Source organism: Polypterus senegalus, chromosome 13 (genome assembly GCF_016835505.1).
Source record: "Polypterus senegalus isolate Bchr_013 chromosome 13, ASM1683550v1, whole genome shotgun sequence".
NCBI lineage: Eukaryota > Metazoa > Chordata > Cladistia > Polypteriformes > Polypteridae > Polypterus > Polypterus senegalus.
This window is the reverse complement of record NC_053166.1, coordinates 54349594-54374709: the sequence shown is the minus strand read 5'-3', so window position 1 is coordinate 54374709 and position 25116 is coordinate 54349594. Positions and strand designations below refer to the sequence as shown.

The following is a 25116-nucleotide window of genomic DNA, read 5'->3' as shown; positions in this document are numbered from 1 at the left end:
AGGAATGGTTTAACAGGTGGAGGCCACTGACATTTTTCCCTCCTCATCTTTTCTGACTGTTTCTTCACTAGTTTTGCATTTGGCTACAGTCAGTGTCACTACTGGTAGCATGAGGCGATACCTGAAACCTACAGAGGTTGCACAGGTAGTCCAACTTCTCCAGGATGGCACATCAATATGTGTCATTGCCAGAAGGTTTGCTGTGTCTCCTTGCACAGTCTCAAGGGCATGGAAGATATTCTAGGAGACAAGCAGTTACTCTAGGAGAGCTGAAGAGGGCCATAGAAGGTCCATAACCCATCAGCAGGACCAGTATCTGCTCCTTTGGCAAGGAGGAACAGGATGAGCACTGCCAGAGCCCTACAAAATGACCTCCAGCAGGGCACCGGTGTGAATGTCTCTGACCAAACAACCAGAAAGACTTCATGAGGGTGACCCAAGGGCCCCATGTCCTCTAATGGGCCCTGAGCTCACTGCCCAGCAGCATGCAGCTCAATTGGCATTCGTCATAGAATACCAGAATTGGCAGATGCACCACTGGTGCCCTGTGCTTTTTACAGATGAGAGCAGGTTCACCCTGAGCACGTGACAGAAGTGAAAGGGTCTGGAGAAGCCATGGAGAACATTATGCTGCCTGTAACATCATTCAGCATGAGCAGTTTGGTGGTGGGTTAATGATTGCCTGGGGAGGCATATCCATGGAGGGCCACACAAACTGCTACAGGCTTGACAAAGGCACCTTGGCTGCCATTAGGTATCAGGATGAAATCCTTGGACCCATTGTCAGACCCTATGCTGGTACAGTGGCTCCTGGTGCACGACAATTCCTGGCCTCATGTGGTGAGAGTATGCAGGCAGTTCCTGGAGGATGAAGGAATTGATACCAGTGACTGGCCGCCACACTTTCCTGACCTAAATCCTCTGGGACATTATGTTTTGGTCCATCCAATGCCACCAGGTTGCACCTCAGACTGTCCAGGAGCTCAGTGATGCCCCGGTCCAGATCTGGGAGGAGATCCCCCACAGCACCATCTGTCATCTCATTAGAAGCATGCACCGATGTTGTCAGGCATGTATACAAGAACATAGGGGCCATACAAAGTGCTGCGAACAATTTTGAGTTACTGCAATTAAATTTTGGCAAAATGGACTAGCCTGCCACATAATTTTTTCACTCTGATTTTTGGGGCGTCTTTGAATTCAGGGCTCTGTAGGTTGATCATTTTCATCAAACGATGTGGCATCCTTTCGTTCCTAACACATTACCCAGTCTATATCAGTATAACAATCCAGGAGGATTTCTTTTTCCCATTGAGATCTGATGTGTTTTCAAAGTGTTCCTTTAATTTTTTTGAACAGTTATATATATATATATATATATATATATATATATATATATATATATATATATATATATATGTGTGTGTGTGTGTGTGTGTGTGTGTGTGTATATACGTATATATACACTCACCTAAAGGATTATTAGGAACACCATAATAATACAGTGTTTGACACCCTTTCGCCTTGAGAACTGCCTTAATTCTACGTGGCATTGATTCAACAAGGTGCTGAAAGCATTCTTTACAAATGTTGGCCCATATTGACAGGATAGCATCTTGCAGTTGATGAAGATTTGTGGGATGCACATCCAGGGCACAAAGCTCCCATTCCACCACATTCCAAAGATGCCCTATTGGGTTGAGATCTGGTGACTGTGGGGCCCATTTTAGTACAGTGAACTCATTGTCATGTTCAAGAAACCAATTTGAAATGATTCGAGCTTTGTGACATGGTGCATTATCCTGCTGGAAGTAGCCATCAGAGGATGGGTACATGGTGGTCATGAAGGGATGGACATGGTCAGAAACAATGCTCAGGTAGCCCGTGGCAATTAAACGATGCCCAATTGGCACTAAGGGGCTTAAAGTGTGCCAAGAAAACATCCCCCACACCATTACACCACCACCACCAGCCTGCACAGTGGTAACAAGGCATGATGGATCCAAGTTCTCATTCTTTTTACGCCAAATTCTGACTCTACCATGTGAATGTCTCAACAGAAATCCAGAATCATCAGACCAGGGAACATTTTTCCAGTTTTCAACTGTCCAATTTTGGTGAGCTCGTGCAAATTATAGCCTCTTTTTCCTATTTGTAGTGGAGATGAGTGGTACCCAGTGGGGTCTTCTGCTGTTGTAGCCCATCCGCCTCAAGGTTGTGCGTGTTGTGGCTTCACAAATGCTTTGCTGCATACCTCGGTTGTAGCGAGTGGTTATTTCAGTCAAAGTTGTTCTTCTATCAGCTTGAATCAGTCGGCCCATTCTCCTCTGACCTCTAGCATCAACAAGGCATTTTCGCCCACAGGACTGCCGCATACTGGATGTTTTTCCCTTTTCACACCATTCTTTGTAAAACCCTAGAAATGGCTGTGCATGAAAATCCCAGTAACTGAGCAGATTGTGAAATACTCAGACCGGCCCGACTGGCACCAACAACCATGCCACACTCAAAATTGCTTAAATCACCTTTCTTTCCCATTCTGACATTCAGTTTGGAGTTCAGGAGATTGTCTTGACCAGGACCACACCCCTAAATGCATTGAAGCAACTGCCATGTGATTGGTTGATTAGATAATTGCATTAATGAGAAATTGAGCGGGTGTTCCTAATAATCCTTTAGGGCGAAGTGTGTGTGTGTATGTGTATGTGTATGTGTATATATATATATATATATATATATATATATATATATATAAATATATATATATACATTATATGTGTATATACATATATACACACACACATATACATATATATACAAACCGGATTCCAAAAAAGTTGGGACACTAAACAAATTGTGAATAAAAACTGAATGCAATGATGTGGAGATGGGAAATGTCAATATTTTATTTGTAATTGAACGTAGATGACAGATCAAATCTTTTAATCCGAGTAAATGTATCATTTTAAAGGAAAAATATGTTGATTCAAAATTTCACGGTGTCAACAAATCCCAAAAAAAGTTGGGACAAGTAGCAATAAGAGGCTGGAAAAAGTAAATTTGAGCATAACGAAGAGCTGGAAGAGCAATGAACACTAATTAGGTCAATTGACAACATGATTGGGTATAAAAAGAGCTTCTCAGAGTGGCAGTGTCTCTCAGAAGCCAAGATGGGTAGAGGATCACCAATTCCCACAATGTTGCGCAGAAAGATAGTGGAGCAATATCAGAAAGGTGTTACCCAGCGAAAAATTGCAAAGACTTTGCATCTATCATCATCAACTGTGCATAACATCATCCGAAGATTCAGAGAATCTGGAACAATCTCTGTGCGTAGGGTCAAGGCCGTAAAACCATACTGGATGCCCGTGATCTCCGGCCCTTAAACGACACTGCACCACAAACAGGAATGCTACTGTAAAGGAAATCACAGAATGGGCTCAGGAATACTTCCAGAAACCATTGTCAGTGAACACAATCCACCGTGCCATCCGCCGTTGCCAGCTGAAACTCTACAGTGCAAAGAAGAAGCCATTTCTAAGCAAGATCCACAAGCTCAGGCGTTGTCACTGGGCCAGGGATCATTTAAAATGGAGTGTGGCAAAATGGAAGACTGTTCTGTGGTCAGACGAGTCACGATTCGAAGTTCTTTTGGAAATCTGGGGCGCCATGTCATCCGGACCAAAGAGGACAAGGACAACCCAAGTTGTTATCAACGCTCAGTTCAGAAGCCTGCATCTCTGATGGTATGGGGTTGCATGAGTGCGTGTGGCATGGGCAGCTTGCATGTCTGGAAAGGCACCATCAATGCAGAAAAATCCAGACGTCATCTCTTTCAGGGAAGACCCTGCATTTTTCAACAAGATAATGCCAGACCACATTCTGCATCAATCACAACATCATGGCTGCGTAGGAGAAGGATCCGGGTACTGAAATGGCCAGTCTGCAGTCCAGATCTTTCACCTATAGAGAACATTTGGCGCATCATAAAGAGGAAGGTGCGACAAAGAAGGCCCAAGACAATTGAACAGTTAGAGGCCTGTATTAGACAAGAATGGGAGAGCATTCCTATTTCTAAACTTGAGAAACTGGTCTCCTCGGTCCCCAGACGTCTGTTGAATGTTGTAAGAAGAAGGGTAGATGCCACACAGTGGTGAAAATGGCCTTGTCCCAACCTTTTTCGGATTTGTTGACACCATGAAATTCTGAATCAACATATTTTTCCCTTAAAATGATACATTTTCTCAGTTTAAACTTTTGTTCCGTGATTTATGTTCTATTCTGAATAAAATATTAGAAGTTGGCACCTCCACATCATTGCATTCAGTTTTTATTCACGATTTGTATAGTGGACTTTTTTGGAATCCGGTTTGTATGTATGCATGCATGCATGCATACATGCATACATATATATATATATATATATATATACACACACACACACGGACAAAATTGTTGGTACCCTTCAGTCAATGAAAGAAAAACTCAAAATGGTCACAGAAATAACTTTAATCTGACAAAAGTAATAATAAATAAAAATTCTATGAAATTTAACTAATAAAAGTCAGACATTGCTTTTCAACCATACTTCAACAGAATTATAAAAAAAAACTCATGAAACAGGCCTGGACAAAAATGATGGTACCCTAGAAAAGACTGAAAATAATGTGACCAAAGGGACATGTTAATCCAAGGTGTGTCCACTAATTAGCATCACAGGTGTCTACAATCTTGTAATCAGTCAGTGGACCTATATATAGGGCTCCAGGTAGTCACTGTGTTGTTTGGTGACATGGTGTGTACCACACTCAACATGGACCAGAGGAAGCGAAGGAAAGAGTTGTCTCAGGAGATTAGAAAGAAAATTATAGACAAGCATGTCAAAGGTAAAGGCTATAAGACCATCTCGAAGCAGCTTGATGTTCCTGTGACTACAGTTGCACATATTATTCAGAAATTTAAGATCCATGGGACTGTAGCCAACCTCCTTGGACGTGGCAGGAGGAAAATTGATGACAAATCAAAGAGACGGATAAACGAATGGTAACAAAAGAGCCCAGAAAAACTTCTAAAGAGATCCAAGGTGAACTTCAAGCTCAAGGAACATCAGTGTCAGATCGCACCATCCGTCGTTGTTTGAGCCAAAGTGGACTTCATGGGAGACGACCAAGGAGGACACCATTGTTGAAAACAAATCATAAAAAGCCAGACTGGAATTTGCCAAACTACATGTGGACAAGCCACAAAGATTCTGGGAGAATGTCCTATGGACAGATGAGACAAAATTGAACTTTTGCCAAGGCACATCAGCTCTATGTTCACAGACGGAAAAATGAAGCATATCAAGAAAAGAACACTGTCCCTTCTGTGAAACATGGAGGAGGCTCTGTTATGTTCTGGGGCTGCTTTGCTGCATCTGGCACAGGGTGTCTTGAATCTGTGCAGGGTACAATGAAATCTCAAGACTATCAAGGGATTCTAGAGAGAAATGTGCTGGCCAGTGTCAGAAAGCTTGGTCTCAGTCGCAGGTCATGGGTCTTGCAACAGGACAATGACCCAAAACACACAGCTAAAACACCCAAGAATGGCTAAGAGGAAAACATTGGACTATTCTAAAGTGGCCTTCTATGAGCCCTGACCTCAATCCTATTGAGCATCTTTGGAAAGAGCTGAAACATGCCGTCTGGAAAAGGCACCCTTCAAACCTGAGACAACTGGAGCAGTTTGCTCATGAGGAGTGGGCCAAAATACCTGCTGAGAAGTGCAGAAGTCTCATTGACAGTTACAGGAATCGTTTGATTGCAGTGATTGCCTCAAAAGGTTGTGCAACAAAATATTAAGTTAGGGGTACCATCATTTTGTCCAGGCCTGTTTCATGAGTTTATTTTTTAAATAATTCTGTTGAAGCATGGTTGAAAATCAATGTCTGACTTTCATTGGTTAAATTTCATAGAATTTTTATTTATTATTACTTTTGTCAGATTAAAGTTATTTCTGTGACCATTGTGAGTTTTTCTTTCATTGACTGAAGGGTACCAACAATTTTGTCCATATTTTATTTATATATATATATATATATATATATATATATATATATATATATATATATATATATATATATATATATATATATATATATATATATATATATATATATATATACACATATATACACACACACACACACACACATATACATACATACACATATATGTATACCTACACAAATGTTAGGGTGCCCTATGTATAGTACAAACTTTAATGCAACATATTATTAACAGTGCTGCATATTAATAAATGTGCCCATACATTTGCACCTTGAACCTGTCCCAGTCATTCAATATATAAGACACAATGTTCCTCCTCCGGATATCAAGAGTGAGCCTGATATGGCCATGCAATATGTAACAGAGAGAATGGAAAAGGCAGGTGCCATCTCCGGGCACGGAAACCACTTGGTAACTGGCAGTTCTATGATCGATGGTTATCACCTCGATAGATATGTTAATGGGGTAAAGGTTGGAATGATAAAGGAAATGGGTACCTGAACAATGTAAAGGAAGTCTAAAATACCTACACAATAACTATAATCATAATAAACGAACAATAAAACAGCGAAGAAGCCGTGGATTAAATAAAAAGGCTGTAGTTATCAGCAGGGAGACGTGAATCCCGTGGCGAAGCAAGGAAGGGAATGTAGAGACTGGAGCGACGGACGGCCTTATATAGGCAGGCAGCCAACAACGTGGGAGGCGTTGGGATGGGGGACCCAACACCGCCTAACACAGTGACCGAGCTGCAGTCTATGGACGTATATATGTACGTAAGTAGGATTCAGTGAGCGTTGGGAACCCGCGTACCAAATTTCTTAAAGATGGGCCCATAAGTAACAAAGACCGCTGGAAAATTCAATATGAGGGCCGACAGTGGCGTCATACCACAGAAATAAGTATACATTGGTTTCGGTTAGTGCAGGTAGGCCGCCTACCAAATTTCGTGAAGATGGGGCCATAAATAAGAAAGTTCAACATGGCGGACGCTGTCGACCGTTACGCGTAGGATTTCGAAATGAAACCTGCTTAACCTTTGTAAGTAAGCTGTAAGGAATGAGCCTGCCAAATTTCAGCCTTCTACCTACACGGGAAGTTGGAGGGTGAGTGAGTGAGTGAGTGAGTGAGTGAGTCAGTCAGTCAGTGAGGGCTTTGCCTTTCATTAGTATAGACTGCAGTAACACAAAATTTTCACACATCTTCTTTTATAGCCTACACTCTTGTCGCCACACATTTCTACTTTAAAACAAGATGTAGCAGGAACCACCAAAAACACAACTGCAGATATGAAAGAGTCCATTAATTTTTAAACTGCATTCTGCTGTGCTAAACCTCTGCCAAAGTACAACATATAAAATAATAAAGCTGTTCTCAGATTCAGTTCCCACTTTATCTTTACTGACAGCTGTACCAGTTATACTCTACTAACTACTAACCACTAGTAATCAGGTGGAAAGCTGCACCCAAGGCTTGTTTAGCACTCCACCCTTTTCCCTTAAAATAATTTAGTGACTGCGTTTCAGGTTTTATGATTCAGGGAAATGTATGTATAAATTGCCTGGTTTTAATTTACAAAATACTGTAGCTGTGAAACCTCACACAACCAGAATATGTCACTTTTAAGTAATAGCAATTTTTATATGAAAGAGTTGTTCCACAACATTAATAATATACATAGATACAGACATATTTTCAGTATCACTCATACCTTGTAAACTTTCCTCCAGTTCTTCTTGTTATCCTTTAACATACGGGTCCAAAGCATATTCATCACTTCTGGAAACTGTTCGTACATGAAAGTAGATCTGGTAAAAATAATGTTGGGGAATAAAAAAAAAAAAAAAAAAAAAAAAAAACTTCTATGAAAAAAGAATGAACACATCTCTACACAGAATACGCTGATATTATCAGTTTGAAGAAACAAAGTTCTTGTAATTTCAAACACAGGTGATGATCTTTAATGTTGATGCATGTTATTTTAGATTGTTATAAGATTAAACACTTAGCTGGCATGAGCGGTTAAGGGGAAGATACGGATAAATTATATAATTTACTTTATGAGCTTCCACAAAAACTATATTAGAAATTGCTTCACATATGTACATATAAAAGATAAATATAACTAAAATATGATTTCACTTATGAAGATGAATAAACAGGACATATAGCATTTAATAATGCAGTTATTATTGCTTCCAACACAGATAGCATTCTGTAGATTCACTTTAATGACAATCAAGAAAATATTTGAAAAATGCTTTTAAAGGTTAAGACAACTTTACTTAACTGTTTTTCAGGTTCCATGAATTTAATCCAATCATTAAAAAGGTCAATAACATAATAGTAATAATATCACAGCTAAAATTAACTGAAATAAACTTAATTTTTAGCATAAATGTGCACAATAATTGTTGCACAGAGTATAGCACAGTATCACTGCATATTACAGGAATCATAAGATTAATTAAACCTTCGGACAGCAATACTTAAATAATAAATATATAATATAAAACAGATATGCAAGTCTGCAGGAACAGACACACAGGCCATTTACTTCTCCTAAAACCTGTTCTTGTTACAGAATGCACAACGCTCACCTTGCAATCTCACCCATAAGCTGACCAGAAGGTCCCCAAGGATCATCATTTGTAGCTTCCCGAACCTTTGACTCAATTTCAGAATAATTCATCACCACATTGGTGCTGGGGGGAAGAAAAAAAAGACATCAATTAAATTCATGAAAAGGGCTAAAATATACAACTCGCTCAAAGGGAAAAATTAGAATTTTAGAAATCCAAATTATGATAAGAAGATGAAGGAAAGAAGCACTTTCTACTTGTCTATGTTTTCAGAATTACCTACTTAATCATTTCATAAATCACCAATCTTTGAGAAGCACATGTAGAGACAATTTGGAAGTGTTGTTCTTCATGTGGGAGTAAATAATATTCATCACATTAAGTCAGAGATACTGAAGGAGGACTTCTCATCGCTTGATCATACTATCAAGGAGAGGACCCCGGCTGAGAATATCATTATCTCAGGACCTCTTCCAATGATGAGAAGATCAGATGAAGTGTTCAGTAAACTTTACTCCCTGATAAAGACCTTCTTTGAAAAGAACCAATTTGGCTTCGTAGATTACTGGGATTTCTTCAGGGAGAGGCTGCAGTTCTTCAGGTGGGATGACCTACACCCTAGAAGCTCAGGTCCTTTCTGAAAACATTGCTAAGTTAATGTAATGTTCTTGACTATTGAATAATGTGTTTAATGATAGACAAATATGTATTAAAATATAATTAATTCATAAGGGCTTCATCTAAAGAAATGTAATGCATTAATCCTATAATGAAATTTAGATGTGTTAGAAGTACAGGCAGCCTGGTGTAAATACAAACAATTTATTGTGTATCCCGAGTAAAGCCATGTGCTAACACAAACTTTAATACTGCCTTGCAGAATATTAGGGCTTTAACTAGTAAAGTATTTTATGTAAATGACTATCACGGATAGAAAAATAGAATAATTCGAGTGCAGCATAGTTAAATTACAACGATGCTGGTGTCCTTTTAGAAGCTGCTCCTCCAGGTTAAAATTTCTTTTGAGTATCTTGTATCTTAGACTAACAAAATACCCGTGCTTCGCAGTAGAGAAGTAGTGTGTTAAAGAAGTAAAGAAAAAGAAAACATTTTGAAAATAACGTAACATGATTGTCAATGTAATTGTTTTGTCACTGTTATGAGTGTTGCTGTTTATATATATATATATATATATCTCAAAATACCCGCGCTTCACAGCGAAGTCGTGTGTTAAAGAAGTTATGAAAAAGAAAAGGAAACATTTTAAAAATAACGTAACATGATTGTCAAAGTAATTGTTTTGTGTATTTGGCGGTAGCGTCACAAACTTGTTTTCGTCTAGCTGCATCAGAAAATGTACCATGACGACGTCTGACAGGCCATCTTTTTACTGGATTGCTGCTGTCATAATCGGTTTGAGTCTATATATACATATATATACATACACACACCAGGACCACACCCCTAAATGCATTGAAGCAACGGCCATGCGATTGGTTGATTAGATAATTGCATTAATGAGAAATTGAACAGGTGTGTGTTCCTAATAATCCTTTAGGCGAGTGTATATACATACCTATCTACATCATATATACACATACATACAAACATACACACAGGTATATATATGTGTATATATATGTATGTGTTGTCAGGGATGCCAGGGGCAACGATCCGGCCGGGACGCCGTGAGGGACCGGATGTGGGTCTGCGCCAACCCTGGATCACATGGAGACCGCCATCCTGGTTGCTTTGGGGGCCACGGGTTGAGGGCATGGAAACCCCACCGTGTAGGGGCCCGTGGTCACCGCCAGGAGGTGCCCCAATGCCTTGGGGACCTGTTACCTCAGCACTTCCGCCACACCAGGAAGTGCTGGGGGGGAAGATTTAAGAGAAGACCCGGAGAGCTGCCGGGAGAACAGCCGGCACTTTCGCCACGCTAGGGCGTGGCCAATGAAGGAGTGTCGGGAATCACCTGGAGCTCATCCGGGAGGATATAAAAGGGACCGTCTCCCTTCATTCAAAGCTGGAGTTGGGTGGAAGCAGGACGAGGCAGAAGAGGTATGGAGGCGGCCCGAAGAAAGGCATTTTGTGGCCAGGACTGTGTGTGTGGGGGTTTGTGCACGTGACTAAGTCTGAGTGACACTAATATTTGTAAATATAATTGTAAATAAATACGTGTGGTGGTGATTAACAACATGTCCGCCTGTCTGTGTCCGGGTCGGCTCCACAGTGTCTATATGTGTGTATAGCTTTGGTCACTGAGCGCAAGGGAAAAATAATAAAATGTAGTCTAGAAGTTATTAAACAGTAAAACATTAACGTTTAAAGATGTAAAGCTACATTGAGCACTACTGGAGTGGTTTCGGGTAAACTACATTTTAAGGACGGTGTAACACAACAGGTAAGTAGTACTAACAGCAGCTAAAATGTATATGGATGATCTGTTGGTAGTAGATCCCTTTTGAAAGGCGCTACACGACAGCTGTGGTATAGAAATGACATTTGCTATGTGAACGTCCAAACTTCTGCCTCTGGTAATGTGCCCTACCGGCATTACCAGCAATTAAAGAAAATTAGTTTTGTGTCCTCTGTAGTGGTAAGAAAGAAAGGCTTTGGTTTGGGATAAAAGGAAAAAAGGTATAAAGAAAGGAAAGTTGCCTTTTTCTTTTATATAGTGTAGAGAGACGTCTTCGCTGACGATACAAGCGCCTTTTGGGGACAGTCGCGGTGGGTCTTGTGTAGACTGATGAGACGTCCCTGCCATTAATCGGCTGTGATGGCACTGTTGGTCCTCCACTCCTGTGCGTGTCTTCATAATCCGAGCTGACGACCTCATAATCGTATACGTGCAAAAGAAAGTGCGAAGCGCCTTAATATTAGTTTGCCGTGGTGTAGAAAAGGGATCCCGTGTTTGCACTTGTCTGGGCAATAGCTCGTTGATGAAAAAAATGAAAAGTGTTCACTTTGACTTAAGGCAGAAGTGTAGTCAGCGTCTCAAAGGCCGGCACAGCTATGCGCTGGCTGCTCGAGTTTTATAGGGCAGGAGACGCCACTTTTTGCAGACACGTTCACGTGATCAAAAGTCTCGCCGCTCTTTGGAGGTCAATTAATATATATATGCATATATAGCAAAATACCCACGCTTTTCAGAGGAGTAGTAGTGGGTTAAAGCAGTAATGAAAAAGAAAAGGAAACATTTTAATAATAACTTAACATGATTGACATTGTCATGAGTGTTGCTGTCATATATATATATATATATATATATATATATATATATATATATATATATATATATATATATATATATATATACACTAGCAAAATACCAAGGCTTCAGGCGAAGTAGTGTGTTAAAGAAGCAATGAAAAGAAAAGGAAACATTTTGAAAATAACGTAACATGATTGTCAATGTAATTGTTTTGTCACTGTTGTGAGTGTTGCTGTCATATATATATATATATATATATATATATATATATATATATATACACATACACACATAAACATACATATATACATATCTATACATATACACATAAATATACACACACACATATATACATACATATATATATATCTACATATATACACACACAATATATATATATATATATATATATATATATATATATATATACACATACACACACATATATACATATACATACATATCTACATATATACACACGCAGCTATTTCGTATCAGTGCAATACGCTGCTTGTTAAAACGGATGACTCCCGCTCTTACGTGCAAGTCTGCGTGGATATTATGAACTATCGTATTTGTTCAAGTTCTATTTAAATTTTAAATAGAAGGAATTTTTATTTAGTCGGCAGAAATATCTTTGGTAGGAATGGTAAAAACAGACAGGAATATTATTCGTGAATAAATCAACTCAAACCTTAAACAACTTATATTTTGCTCTCCATAAAAATATATCCTGTCAAAATTATACAAATTCAAATATGAACATGCTGCATAACAAAACCTAGAAATATAAATAAAATGTGTTCCTTTCAGCAATAACAAATCAAATCATTCAGTTGTCTTTGCTCATATGTCATTTTAGAGCTGGACGCCTGGCATCTTTTTGGCAACAGGTTCGTTTCTGTTTGGTGTGAGGTTCTGTGTTGTGGAGATTCTCAGGATGGATTGCAGGTGCTCATCAGTGAGGCGACTCCTGTGTGCTGTTTTGTTAGTCTTTATCACTGAGAAGAGCTTCTCACACAGATATGTGCTACCAAACATGCACAAGGTTCGAGCCGCATGTAGACGGACTTTTTTTGTTCTTCAAAGTCACCAAAGCGCCGTGCAAACTCAGTGCGCTCAGTTTATCAGCAAAGTGCGTGTTTGGGAACACCGTAGTGACGACTTGGTTTAACATTACTTGGCAACAGGGAAAGTGGGGCAAGGTGAACTGGTGCATTTGTGTCTCCCATAAAAGCAGCTTCACTTGAAATCACTTTGTGATTGTGCACGGTAAAACGTCCGCTGAAGTGTCAGATTCTTATTTAATTCTTCTGCTTTCTGTATCTTCTGCATTGCATTCAGGTTACCCTGATGTTTTGTCTCATAGTGCCGTCTTAGATTAAATTCTGTAATTACAGCCACATTAGCTCCACAAATGAGACACACGGGTTCAGTAAACATATACTCAGCCTCCCATCGGTTTTAAAGGCTCTATTTTCAGAATCAACTTTTCTCTTCAGCATCGTGTGAGCTAGCTTCGCAATAACTTGCAGCATCATAAGCTAGACTTGATTAACGCGTAAGTGTTGGCAAGGCAGCTGAAGCGCTGCATTATGGGATCTGTAGTTTATTGTGTTACCAGCGCTTCATATACCCGGCCATTAATAACAATAATACAGTATATAAAATGATCTCGGGCGGATATAATTACGCCGGGCGGATGTGGCCCGCTGCCCTTGAGTTTGACACATATGGACTAAATAGAACTTGAAAAGATATATTTTTTCAAATGTGATCGCGCAATTCAGATAGAGTTGACGCAAGACTACAGCCTGCATGCCTCAATAAGTCATCCTCCCTCGCTCTTACTTTTTACCGTTCATCTAATGAATACACTGAGTATGGCTTTACCAAAACAATCATTGATGGCTAATAAAGTATCCATTATTCGAGTATGTAGATCGGGATATATATATATATATATATATATATATATATATATATATATATATATATATATATATACCCGCGTATCGCAGCGGAGAAGTAGTGTGTTAAAAAGCTAGAAAAGAAAAGGGAACATTTTAAAAATAACGTAACATGACTGTCAATATACAGTATTTGTTTTGTGAGTGTTACTGAGTGTTGCTGTCATCAAGGATTTGATTATCATTATTTCTTTCAATCAGGTTCGTATTTGTAGGATGTGTTGTGTTCAAGTTACATTCCGTGTTTGTCAATCTTTGTAAAGATGACAGGTTTCATTCATCGATTCGTTTTTACTGCATCAATAAACAGCTCGTCTTCTTCTTTATCTGAGACCTGACACACTGCATGCACGGGTTTTTTACACTGTCTTCCTTTAGCGGGACATTGACTTTTTCCAACGTGTGCTTTGTTTCCGCAGTAGTTGGATTTATGAATATGCTTGTATGTATCAGGCGCTTCATATTTTTGCTGCCTTTTCAATTGTGTAATTGGTTTTGTTCAGCGCTCTTTGGAACTGTTGCTTTTATCTGTGCACTGCGTCAGTTCCGTGAGCCGCTCGGTGTACATGCATCGAAGGTTCCCAGCTGTGCTGGTGCCATCTCGTGCTATGTCCATGGCTGTATTTAATGTTACCTTAGTCCTGGCACTTAAAACTTTCTCTCGTAGTTTCGCTGAGTTTGTGTCAAACACCACCCTGACCATCTCATCTTCCTCTCCATAAGCACAGTCCTTCACCCGTGAATATTTACCCGTGGCAGTTTGCTATTGGATTGCCGCTGACGGACGGCCTTATATGGGCAGGCACTAAATTACAAACGCCAGCGCAGCCTGTCTATGAACTTAATTTAAAGTGTAGGTTTACATCGTGCTTTGTTTCCGAAGTAGCAGAACTCATGAATATGGTTGTATATGTCACTTTCGCCGCTTCTTATTGTTTCGCTGCCTTCTCAATTATATAATGCATGTTTTCTTCAGCGCTTTTTTGAGGTCTTCCTGGTTTTACTATGTACTGCGTGATTACGTGGGAGGCGTGATGATGTCACACGAAACTCCGCCCCGGCGTTGAAGCTCATCTCCATTACAGTAAATGGAGAAAACTGCTTCCAGTTATGACCATTACGCGTAGAATTTGATATAAAACCCTGCCCAACTTTTGTAAGGAAGCTGTAAGGAATGACCCTGCCAAATTTCAGCCTTCCACCCACACGGGAAGTTGGAGAATTAGTGGTGAGTGAGTGAGTGAGTGAGGGCTTTGCCTTTTATTAGTATATATATATATATATATATATATATATATATATATATATATATATATATATATATATATATATATATATATATATATAGATATATATATATATATATATAGATATATAGATATATATATATATATAGATATATATATAAAAACTGCTCAAAAAAATTAAAGGAACACTTTGAATGGGAAAAAGAAATCCTCCTGGATATCTATGCTGATATAGACTGGAACGAAAGGATGCCACATCGTTTGATGAAAATGAAAATGATCAACCTACAGAGCCCTGAATTCAAAGACGCCCCAAAAATCAGAGTGAAAAAATTGTGGCAGGCTAGTCCATTTTGCCAAAATTTAATTGCAGTAACTCAAAATTGTACACAGCACTTTGTATGGCCCCTGTGTTCTTGTATACATGCCTGACAACATCGGTGCATGCTTCTAATGAGATGACAGATGGTGTTGTGGGGGATCTCCTCCCAGATCTGGACCAGGTGAGCTCCTGGACAGTCTGAGGTGCAACCTGGTGGCATTGGATGGACCAAAACATAATGTCCCAGAGGTGTTCTATTGGATTTAGGTCAGGAAAGTGTGGTGGGCCAGTCAATGGTATCAATTCCTTCATCCTCCAGGAACTGCCTGCATACTCTCACCACATGAGGCCAGGAATTGTCGTGCACCAGGAGCCACTGTACCAGCATAGGGTCTGTCAATGGGTCCAAGGATTTCATCCTGATACCTAATGGCAGCCAAGGTGCCTTTGTCAAGCCTGTAGCGGTCTGTGTGACCCTCCATGGATATGCCTCCCCAGACAATCATTAACCCACCACCAAACTGCTCATGCTGAATGATGCTACAGGCAGCATAATGTTCTCCATGGCTTCTCCAGACCCTTTCACTTCTGTCACGTGCTCAGGGTGAACCTGCTCTCATCTGTAAAAGCACAGGGCACCAGTGGTGCATCTGCCAATTCTGGTATTCTATGGCGAATGCCAATCGAGCTGCATGCTGCTGGGAAGTGAGCTCAGGGCCCATTAGAGGACATGGGGCCCTTGGGTCACCCTCATGAAGTCTTTCTGGTTGTTTGGTCAGAGACATTCACACCAGTGGCCTGCTGGAGGTCATTTTGTAGGGCTCTGGCAGTGCTCATCCTGTTCCTCCTTGCCCAAAGGAGCAGATACTGGTCCTGCTGATGATTTATGGACCTTCTATGGCCCTCTCCAGCTTTCCTAGAGTAACTGCTTGTCTCCTAGAATCTCCTCCAGGCCCTTGAGACTGTGCAGGTAGACACAGCAAACCTTCTGGCAATGACACGTATTGATGTGCCATCCTGGAGAAGTTGGACTACCTGTGCAACCTCTGTAGGGTCCAGGTATCGCCTCATGCTACCAGCAGTGACACTGACTGTAGCCAAATGCAAAACTAGTGAATAAACAGTCAGAAAAGATGAGGAGGGAAAAATGTAAGTGGCCTCCACCTGTTAAACCATTCCTGTTTTGGGGGGTCATCTCATTGTTGCCCCTCTAGTGCATCTGTTGTTAATTTCATTAACACCACAGCAGCTGAAACAGATTAACAACCCCCTCTGCTACTTAACTGAACTGATGCTATACTCTGATTAAAAACTGTTCCTTTAATTCTTTTGAGCAGTATATATATATATATATATATATATATATATATATATATATATATATATATATATATACAGTAATCCTCGCTATATCGCTTTGACTTTCAGGGTTTCACTCTATCACGGATTTTAAATGTAAGCACATCTAAACATATATCACAGATTTTTCACTGGTTCGCCGCTTTCTGCGGACAATGGGTCTTTTGATTTAGGTTACATGCTTCCTCAGTTTCATTGCACAGTTGATTTCATACAAGGGACGCTATTGGCGGATGGCTTAGAAGCTACCCAATCAGAGCATGTATTGCATATTAACTAAAACTCCTCAATGCTATAAGATATGCTTCCCGCGCTGTGCTTGCTTGCTTCTCTCTATCTTTCTCGCTCTCTCTGCCTGACGGAGGGGGTGTGAGCAGAGGGGCTGTGTTTGCACAGAGGACACGGACGCTCCTCTACAAAATGCCGCTTTATCGGTGCTTCTGTATACTTAAAAGCATGTATTGATTTTTTGATTGTTTGCTTTTCTTTGCGGAGCGCTCTCTCTGACATTCTCTGCTCCTGACGCTCCTTTATGACGGCGCTCCTTTGAAGATAAGATATGTTTGCTTTCTTTTAATTGTGAGAAAGAACTGTCATCTCTGTCTTGTCATAGAGCACAGTTTAAACGTTTGACTAAAGGGTGTTATATCATGTCTAGAGGGCTCTAATAATGTTAACAGGGTGGGAGAGTTTATAAGGGCTTAAAATATATAAAAATAACCACACAAACATATGGTTTCTACTTCGCGGATTTTCACCTATCGCGGGGGGGGTCTGGAACGCAACCCCCGCGGTCGAGGAGGGATTACTGTGTATATATATATATATATATGTATATATGTATATATACAGTGGAGGAAATAATTATTTGACCCCTCACTGATTTTGTAAGTTTGTCCAATGACAAAGAAATGAAAAGTCTCAGAACAGTATCATTTCAATGGTAGGTTTATTTCAACAGTGGCAGATTGCACATCAAAAGGAAAATCGAAAAATAACTTTAAATAAAAGATAGAAATTGATTTGCATTTCATTGAGGGAAATAAGTTTTTGAACCCTCTAACAAAAACAGACTTAATACTTAGTGGAAAAACCCTTGTTTGCAAGCACAGAGGTCAAACATTTCTTGTAATTGATGACCAAGTTTGCACATTTTAGGAGGAATGTTGGTCCACTCCTCTTTGCAGATCATCTCTAAATCCCTAAGGTTTCGAGGCTGTCTCTGTGCTACTCTGAGCTTGAGCTCCCTCCATAGGTTTTCTATTGGATTAAGGTCCGGACACTGACTAGGCCACTCCATGACCTTAATGTGCTTCTTCTTGAGCCACTCCTTTGTTGCCTTTGCTGTATGTTTTGGGTCATTGTCGTGCTGGAACACCCATCCACGACCCATTTTCAGTTTCCTGGCAGAGGGAAGGAGATTGTTGCTCAGGATTTCACGATACATGGCTCCGTCCATTTTCCGTTAATGCGATTAAGTTGTCCTGTGCCCTTAGCAGAAAAACACCCCCAAAGCAAAATGTTTCCACCCCCATGCTTGACGGTGGGGACGGTGTTTTGGGGGTCATAGGCAGCATTTTTCTTCCTCCAAACACAGCGAGTTGAGTTAATGCCAGAGAGCTCTATTTAGGTCTCATCAGACCACAGCACCTTCTCCCAGTCACTCTCTGAATCATTCAGGTGTTCATTGGCAAACTTCAGACGGGCCTGCACATGTGCCTTCTTGAGCAGGGGACCTTGCGAGCCCTGCAGGATTTTAATCCATTGCGTGTAATGTGTTTCCAATGGTTTTCTTGGTGACTGTGGTCCCTGCTAATTTGAGGTCATTAACTAACTCCTCCCGTGTAGTTCTAGGATTCTTTTCACCTTTCTCAGAACCATTGACACCCCACGAGGTGAGATCTTGCGTGGAGCCCCAGAGCGAGGTCAATTGATGGTCATTTTGTGCTCCTTCCATTTTCGAACAATCGCACCAACAGTTGTCACCTTCTTTCCCAGCTTCTTGCTAATGGTTTTGTAGCCCATTCCAGCCTTGTGCAGGTCTACAATTTTGTCTCTGACATCCTTGGACAGCTCTTTGGTCTTTCCCATGTTGTAGAGTGTGGAGTCTGCTTGATTGATTGATTCTGTGGACAGGTGTCTTTTATACAGGTGACTAGTTAAGACAGGTGTCCTTAATGAGGGTGACTAATTGAGTAGAAGTGTCTAACCACTCTGTGGGAGCCAGAACTCTTAATGGTTGGTAGGGGTTCAAAACTTATTTCCCTCAATGAAATGCAAATCAATTTCTATCTTTTATTTAAAGTTATTTTTTCGATTTTCCTTTTGATGTGCAATCTGCCACTGTTGAAATAAACCTACCATTGAAATGATACTGTTCTGAGACTTTTCATTTCTTTGTCATTGGACAAACTTACAAAATCAGTGAGGGGTCAAATAATTATTTCCTCCACTGTATATATATATATATATATATATATATATATATATATATATATATATATATATATATATATATATATATATACACACACACACACACATATATATACATATACACACTTATATACAGTATATATACATATACATCCACATATATATGTGCACAAAACCACGCTTTTATCAAGGCTTCCGTCGGGTAGTCTTTTGAAATGCAATTTTCCTCCAATCAGTCGTAGCAACGCGCTTTCTTCCGACTGTTACATTTTTGTAGCTCTGATTTGTACATCAATGTAATCGGTGTACCAGGAAATCATGCATTGACAGAAGTTCCCTTTTGCTTGGAATGCAAAGTGTGATTAAATGCATTATTTTTAACGTGTTATGGAGCACATGCATCAAAGCTTCTCAGCTGTGCTTGTGCTAAGAAAAGGAAACATTTTAAAAATAACGTAACACGATTTTCAATGTTACCTTTTGTAAGTAGTGCCTGGAGGATTCAGAGTGTGGAGAAAGTGCAGAGACAGCGTGTGTATTAACTTGTGGATTTTTCTGTGAGTATTTGGTGGCAGCATCACAAAGTTGGTTCCTCAAGACTGCGTTAGTTGCGGAGCTCAGCTCACAGCGAAATGAGGTGAATGGGAGGGGAGATGATGACGTGACTCTCCCACCCGCCTTAACTGTCAATCCCCCCACAAAGACAGTCTCTCAGAATTTGCATAAGCACAACCCTTCACCAGTAATTGTAACTTAGTTACTTTTAACTTTTTTTTTTTAACTTTTTGGAGCTCTTCCTTGTTTTCTAGGTACTGCGTTGACAGTCAGTTCACGTGATTACGTGGGAGGCGTGATGATGTCACACGAAACTCCGCCCCCCACGGCCATCGAGCTCAACTCCATTACACTATATGGAGAAAAATAGGTTCCAGTTATGACCATTACGCGTAGAATTTCGAAATGAAACCTGCCCAACTTTTGTAAGTAATCTGTAAGGAATGAGCCTGCCAAATTTCAGACTTCCACCCACACGGGAAGTTGGAGAATTAGTGAAGAGTCAGTGAGTGAGTCTGTGAATGAGTGAGATGAGTGAGGGCTTTGCCTTTTATTAGTATAAATAAAAGATAGAAAATACTAGACTTCGTATAACAATGACTTCAAAGAATAATTTTAAGCCTCAATGAGCTCAGCATTAAAAAGTTATATCTGAACTTCATATAATAATTAAGCTTCTTTAACCTGCTTAGTGTTAGACCTGAGCGTTACTCTGGCTGTAAAAAGTGTGCTAGAAGTGTTAGTCCCAAGCTTTTTGGAATAAAATGCAACACTACAACGGTTTAAAAAGTTTCTGATCTAATTATCAACAATGTTCTTGACATTTTCCCAGATTCTTTCGAAACTGCTATAATTAAACCTCTGTTCAAGAAAAACAACCTTGATTGCTCTAACTTCGACAATTATAGGCCAATCTCAAATTTGCCTTTTCTCAGTAAAATCAAAGGAAACATGGTTTTTCAGCACACAGCATGTCCAGAATGCAGCTGAGAGCTATAAAACAAAAAGAAAAAATGAGCATGTATCCCCAATATTAATATCTTTACGTTAGCCGCCAGTGTTCTATAGAATAGATTTTAAAATACATCTGCTTATATTATATATACTATCCTCTTAAGAACATTGCCCATCCCTACATTTCAGAATGCCTGTTTCCTTAAATACCAAATTACAATCTTATTTCTGCAAATAGTGTTTTACCAAGATCTAAGCATAAAAAGAACTGGTAACGTAGCTTCCAGTTCTTACACAAAATTTTACCAATAGATATACGCCAAGCAAAATCTGTGGATCATTTCAAACAAACTGCTAAAAACCCATTTTTTAAATCTGGCTTAAATATAATTAAAACATAACATAGAAATCTGATGACAAGTTTGGCTCTTTAATGTATACTGGGGGATCGCCCCCTACTTGCTTCACTTGCTAACCCCCTGGCCTATTCTAAACTCCAGCCACTTCACATCTCTGCCACTCGCGTTGTAAAGAGGGGGCCTGAACGCATCCCAAGGAGATATGGTCGCTCTTCCGAAACCCCCTGTTAAACAGTGATAAAAAAAATGAATGCGTTTCCCTTTTTTTTCCCCTTTTTTTTTTTTACCTACTCTTTGCTCGATCTGCTGCTGGCTTGCAGCTGCTGCCGTGCCAAATGCTCTGCATCTCATACAGCGCTTCGAACATTTAAAAGCCTGTACAGCATCTGTCCTACTCTTTGTCTTATTTCTAGCCCTGGGCGTGGTTAAATCTGATGGCACAAAGTCTTGTCTCGTGGGATGGGGGTTCTTAATATTTTTTACTTTATAATTTAAAAACGGAACAAAAATCTGAAAATATAACAACATCACATTAAAGTTTGATAAACTGTGAAAAGAATGATACCAAACATGTATATGTAGGTTTAAAATAAGCTCAATTTAAAGTGCGACATACAAAGTCACATAAAATCGTTGCACTTTTAGGCTTAGGATTAAACATACATACACACACACACACATATATACAGTATATATATATATATATACAGTATATATATATATATATATATATATATACATATATACAGTATATATATATATATATATATATGTATATATATATATATATATATATATATATATATATATATATATATATATATATATATATATATATATATACAGTATATATATATATATATATATATATATATATATATATATATCTCCACACACACAAGGTAAATCCAATGTTTTGTTTTTTATGCACCACCCACATCTGCTTAAAGAACTCTATTCTGCAGTCAACTGGGGTGCTGGAAGAAAAGAGGAGGCCTTGGAAACCTTCGTAGATGACTATCAATGGTGCCCAGTGGAGAGCAGACAACCAGTGCTTCATAAAGTGTAGCAAGACAGACAGAGTTTATAAGTAATTAAAATATGTTGTGACATCAGTGAAAACTGTTTGCTTAAACTTTCAATGCTTAATTTACTTGAATTACTACGGAGCATCTGTAGGTTGTAACCTATTAGTTGTACCTTGAAGATGGCCCATTTGTAATCTTTATATATAATACGCTACCGTGGTGGTTTGTTTGTCTGTCCAGGATTTTAAAAATCACCTGTAGTTTTGCCGTCACTTCCCCTACCCCTTCTGGTGGTACCACTACTGGTATTGTGATATTTTCATTTATTTTAGTTTTTGCTAATCAAAACTTTAAATTGAAACTTCTGGCAGTTTACTGCTTACCATTTGACCATTTTAACTTATTCAATGCACTTCAACTGATTACATTTGAAGAAAAACTGAGAAGTTCGAAAACTTGAGTGGTATACTGTATATAAATATACTGCTCAACAAAATTTAAGGAACACATTTTAATCAGAATATATCATCAAGTCAATGAAACTTCCTGGATATTGACCTGGTCAGTTAAGTAGTAGAAGGGGTTGTTAATTAGTTTCAGCTGCTTTGGTGTTAATCAAATTAAAAAGGTGCACTAGAGGGGCAACAATGAGACAACCCCCAAAACAGGAATGGTTTAACAGATGGAGGCCAATGACATTTTTCCCTCCTCATCTTTTCTGACTTTTTTTTTTCCCCCACTAGTTTTGCATTTGGTCACAGTCAGTGTCACTACTGGTAGCATGAGGTGATACCTGGACCCTACAGAAGTTTCACAGGTAGTCCACCTTCTCCAGGATGGCACATCAATACGTGCCATTGCCAGAAGGTTTGCTGCGTCTCCCAGCACAGTCTCAAGTGCATGGAGGAGATTCCAGGAGATAGGCAGCTACTTTAGGAGAGCTGGACAGGGCCATAGAAGGTCCTTAACCCATCAGCAGGACCAGTATCTGCTCCTTTAGTCAAGGAGGAACAGGATGAGCACTGCCAGAGCCCTACAAAATGACCTCCAGCATGCCACTGGTGTGAATGTCTCTGACCAAACAACCAGAAACAGACTTCATGGGAGTGGCCTGAGGGCCCAACATCCTTTAGTGGACCCTGTGCTCACTGCCCAGCACCATGGAGCTTGATTGGCATTTGCAATAAAATACCAGAATTGGCAGGTCCACCACTGGCGCCGTGTGATTTTCACAGATGACAGCTGGTTCACCCTGAGCACATGACAGACGTGAAAGGCTCTGGAGAAGCCGTGGAAAACGTTATGCTGCCTGTAACATCATTCAGCATGACCGGTCTAAGGAGGTATATCCATTGAGGGACGCACAGACCTCTACAGACTAAACAACAGCACCTTGACTGCCATTAGGTATCGGGATGAAATCCTTGGATCCATTGTCAGACCCTATGCTGGTGCAGTGGGTCCTGGGTTCCTCCTGGTGCACAACAATGCCTGGCCTCATGTGGTAAGAGTATGCAGGCAGTTCCAGGAGGATGAAGGAATTGATATCATTGACTGGCACCCACGCTCACCTGACCTGACCTAAATTCAATAGCACACCTCTGGGACATTATGTTACGGTCCATCCGACACCGCCAGGTTGCACCTCAGACTGCCCAGGAGCTCAGTGATGCCCTGGTCCAGATCTGGGAGGAGATCCCCCAGGACACCATCTGTCATCTCATTAGGAGCATGTCCAGACATTGTCAGGCATGCATACAAGCACGTGGCGGCCATACAAACTACCGAGTACGATTTCGAGTTGCTGCAATGAAATTTTGGCAAAATCGACTGGCCTGCTGCATGATTTTTTTTTACTTTGATTATTGGGGTGTCTTTGAATTCAGCCCTCTGTAGGTTGATAATTTTCATTTCCATCAAACGATGTGGCATCCTTTCGTTCCTAACGCAGATTTTTCCCCCCATTGAGATCTGATGTGTTTTCAAAGTATTCCTTTAATTTTTTGAGCAGTTTATATAAAAACACATGAGAAGCCAGGATGTCTTTGATGAATAGGTCAGTTGCTGAAAAACGTAATTTGATTCTCAAGTGCAAATGAAATTTACCTATTTTAATATTATGCCTGTAGTCATTCAGGGATATGTTTTGCTCACATGAGGCTAATGTAACTAGTCCTACGAGGCATGAACAGAAAATTAAGGATGTTTTTTGAATTGTAATATGGAGTAAATCACTTTTGTCTAGAAAATAATGTTAAAAGAATGTATCTGCCTGGCAAAATCATATGTGATACAGACAAACTGACCCAAACTTAATAGCTAGAAGGTAAAGTACTGAACTTGATGTAAGGAGACAAAACTAATAATTAACTGTTAATACCAAGTGACAAGAACACACCACAATATGTGAAGGGTGTAACCAGAAAGAACAACTTGTAAAATTCATGTTAAGCAATCACCTTATTTCTTTATGACACTTAAATGAAAGATAATGTATTGCCCAGTCATGAAGCACACTATTTCTGGCAAACCGACACAAACATGGACTCCAGCACACATTAAATGACAGACCCAGCATTATTTCAGAATAAGTAGACCAATACAAGACCCAGTCCTTTCACATCAACTTTCATATCAGTTCAACACACAATTTTCATAAATTCCAAAGACTGTTCAAACGCATTGTTTTGAAATTTACTTATATCCATTGGAAACAGCACAAAGCTTCAAATATGAAATTTAAAGAATTACAGAGATAACTTTTGAAAATGCTGCCCCTACTCTCTGGAATTTGCCTCTTAAATATTTTGTCACAGCCCTCTCAATAACAGGACACTTAAAGTACCATTAGAAAAATATTTAAAACAGATTTACTTATACTTAATAGAACTTGTTAACTTACATATATGGTGTCGTTATGGGGGTTTGGGGATGGGGAGATACATCCATTTCTGTTCATTTTCTAAACCTGTTTAGTGTTATTTTAGTAGCCCTACCAATGTAATGCCTTGTTCTCTTTTTCCCTCCCCTTTGATGATGTTAA

General features: G+C 39.6%; 1 protein-coding gene across 3 annotated transcripts in view; it reads right to left on the bottom strand.

Annotated features, from left to right (window-relative positions):
• Positions 1-25116, bottom strand: part of clint1a (clathrin interactor 1a) — a 117568-nt gene that overhangs the window by 44404 nt on the left and 48048 nt on the right. For 2 of the 3 annotated variants that reach the window (XM_039776209.1, XM_039776207.1), the window contains exons 2-3: positions 8648-8752; positions 7759-7855 (exon numbers count right to left, since the gene is read on the bottom strand). In XM_039776209.1, coding sequence (XP_039632143.1) covers positions 7759-7855; positions 8648-8752 — 202 coding nt within the window. Of the gene's footprint in view, positions 1-7758; positions 7856-8647; positions 8753-25116 lie in introns of those variants that run through there. The other variant, XM_039776210.1, reaches the window with a different exon arrangement.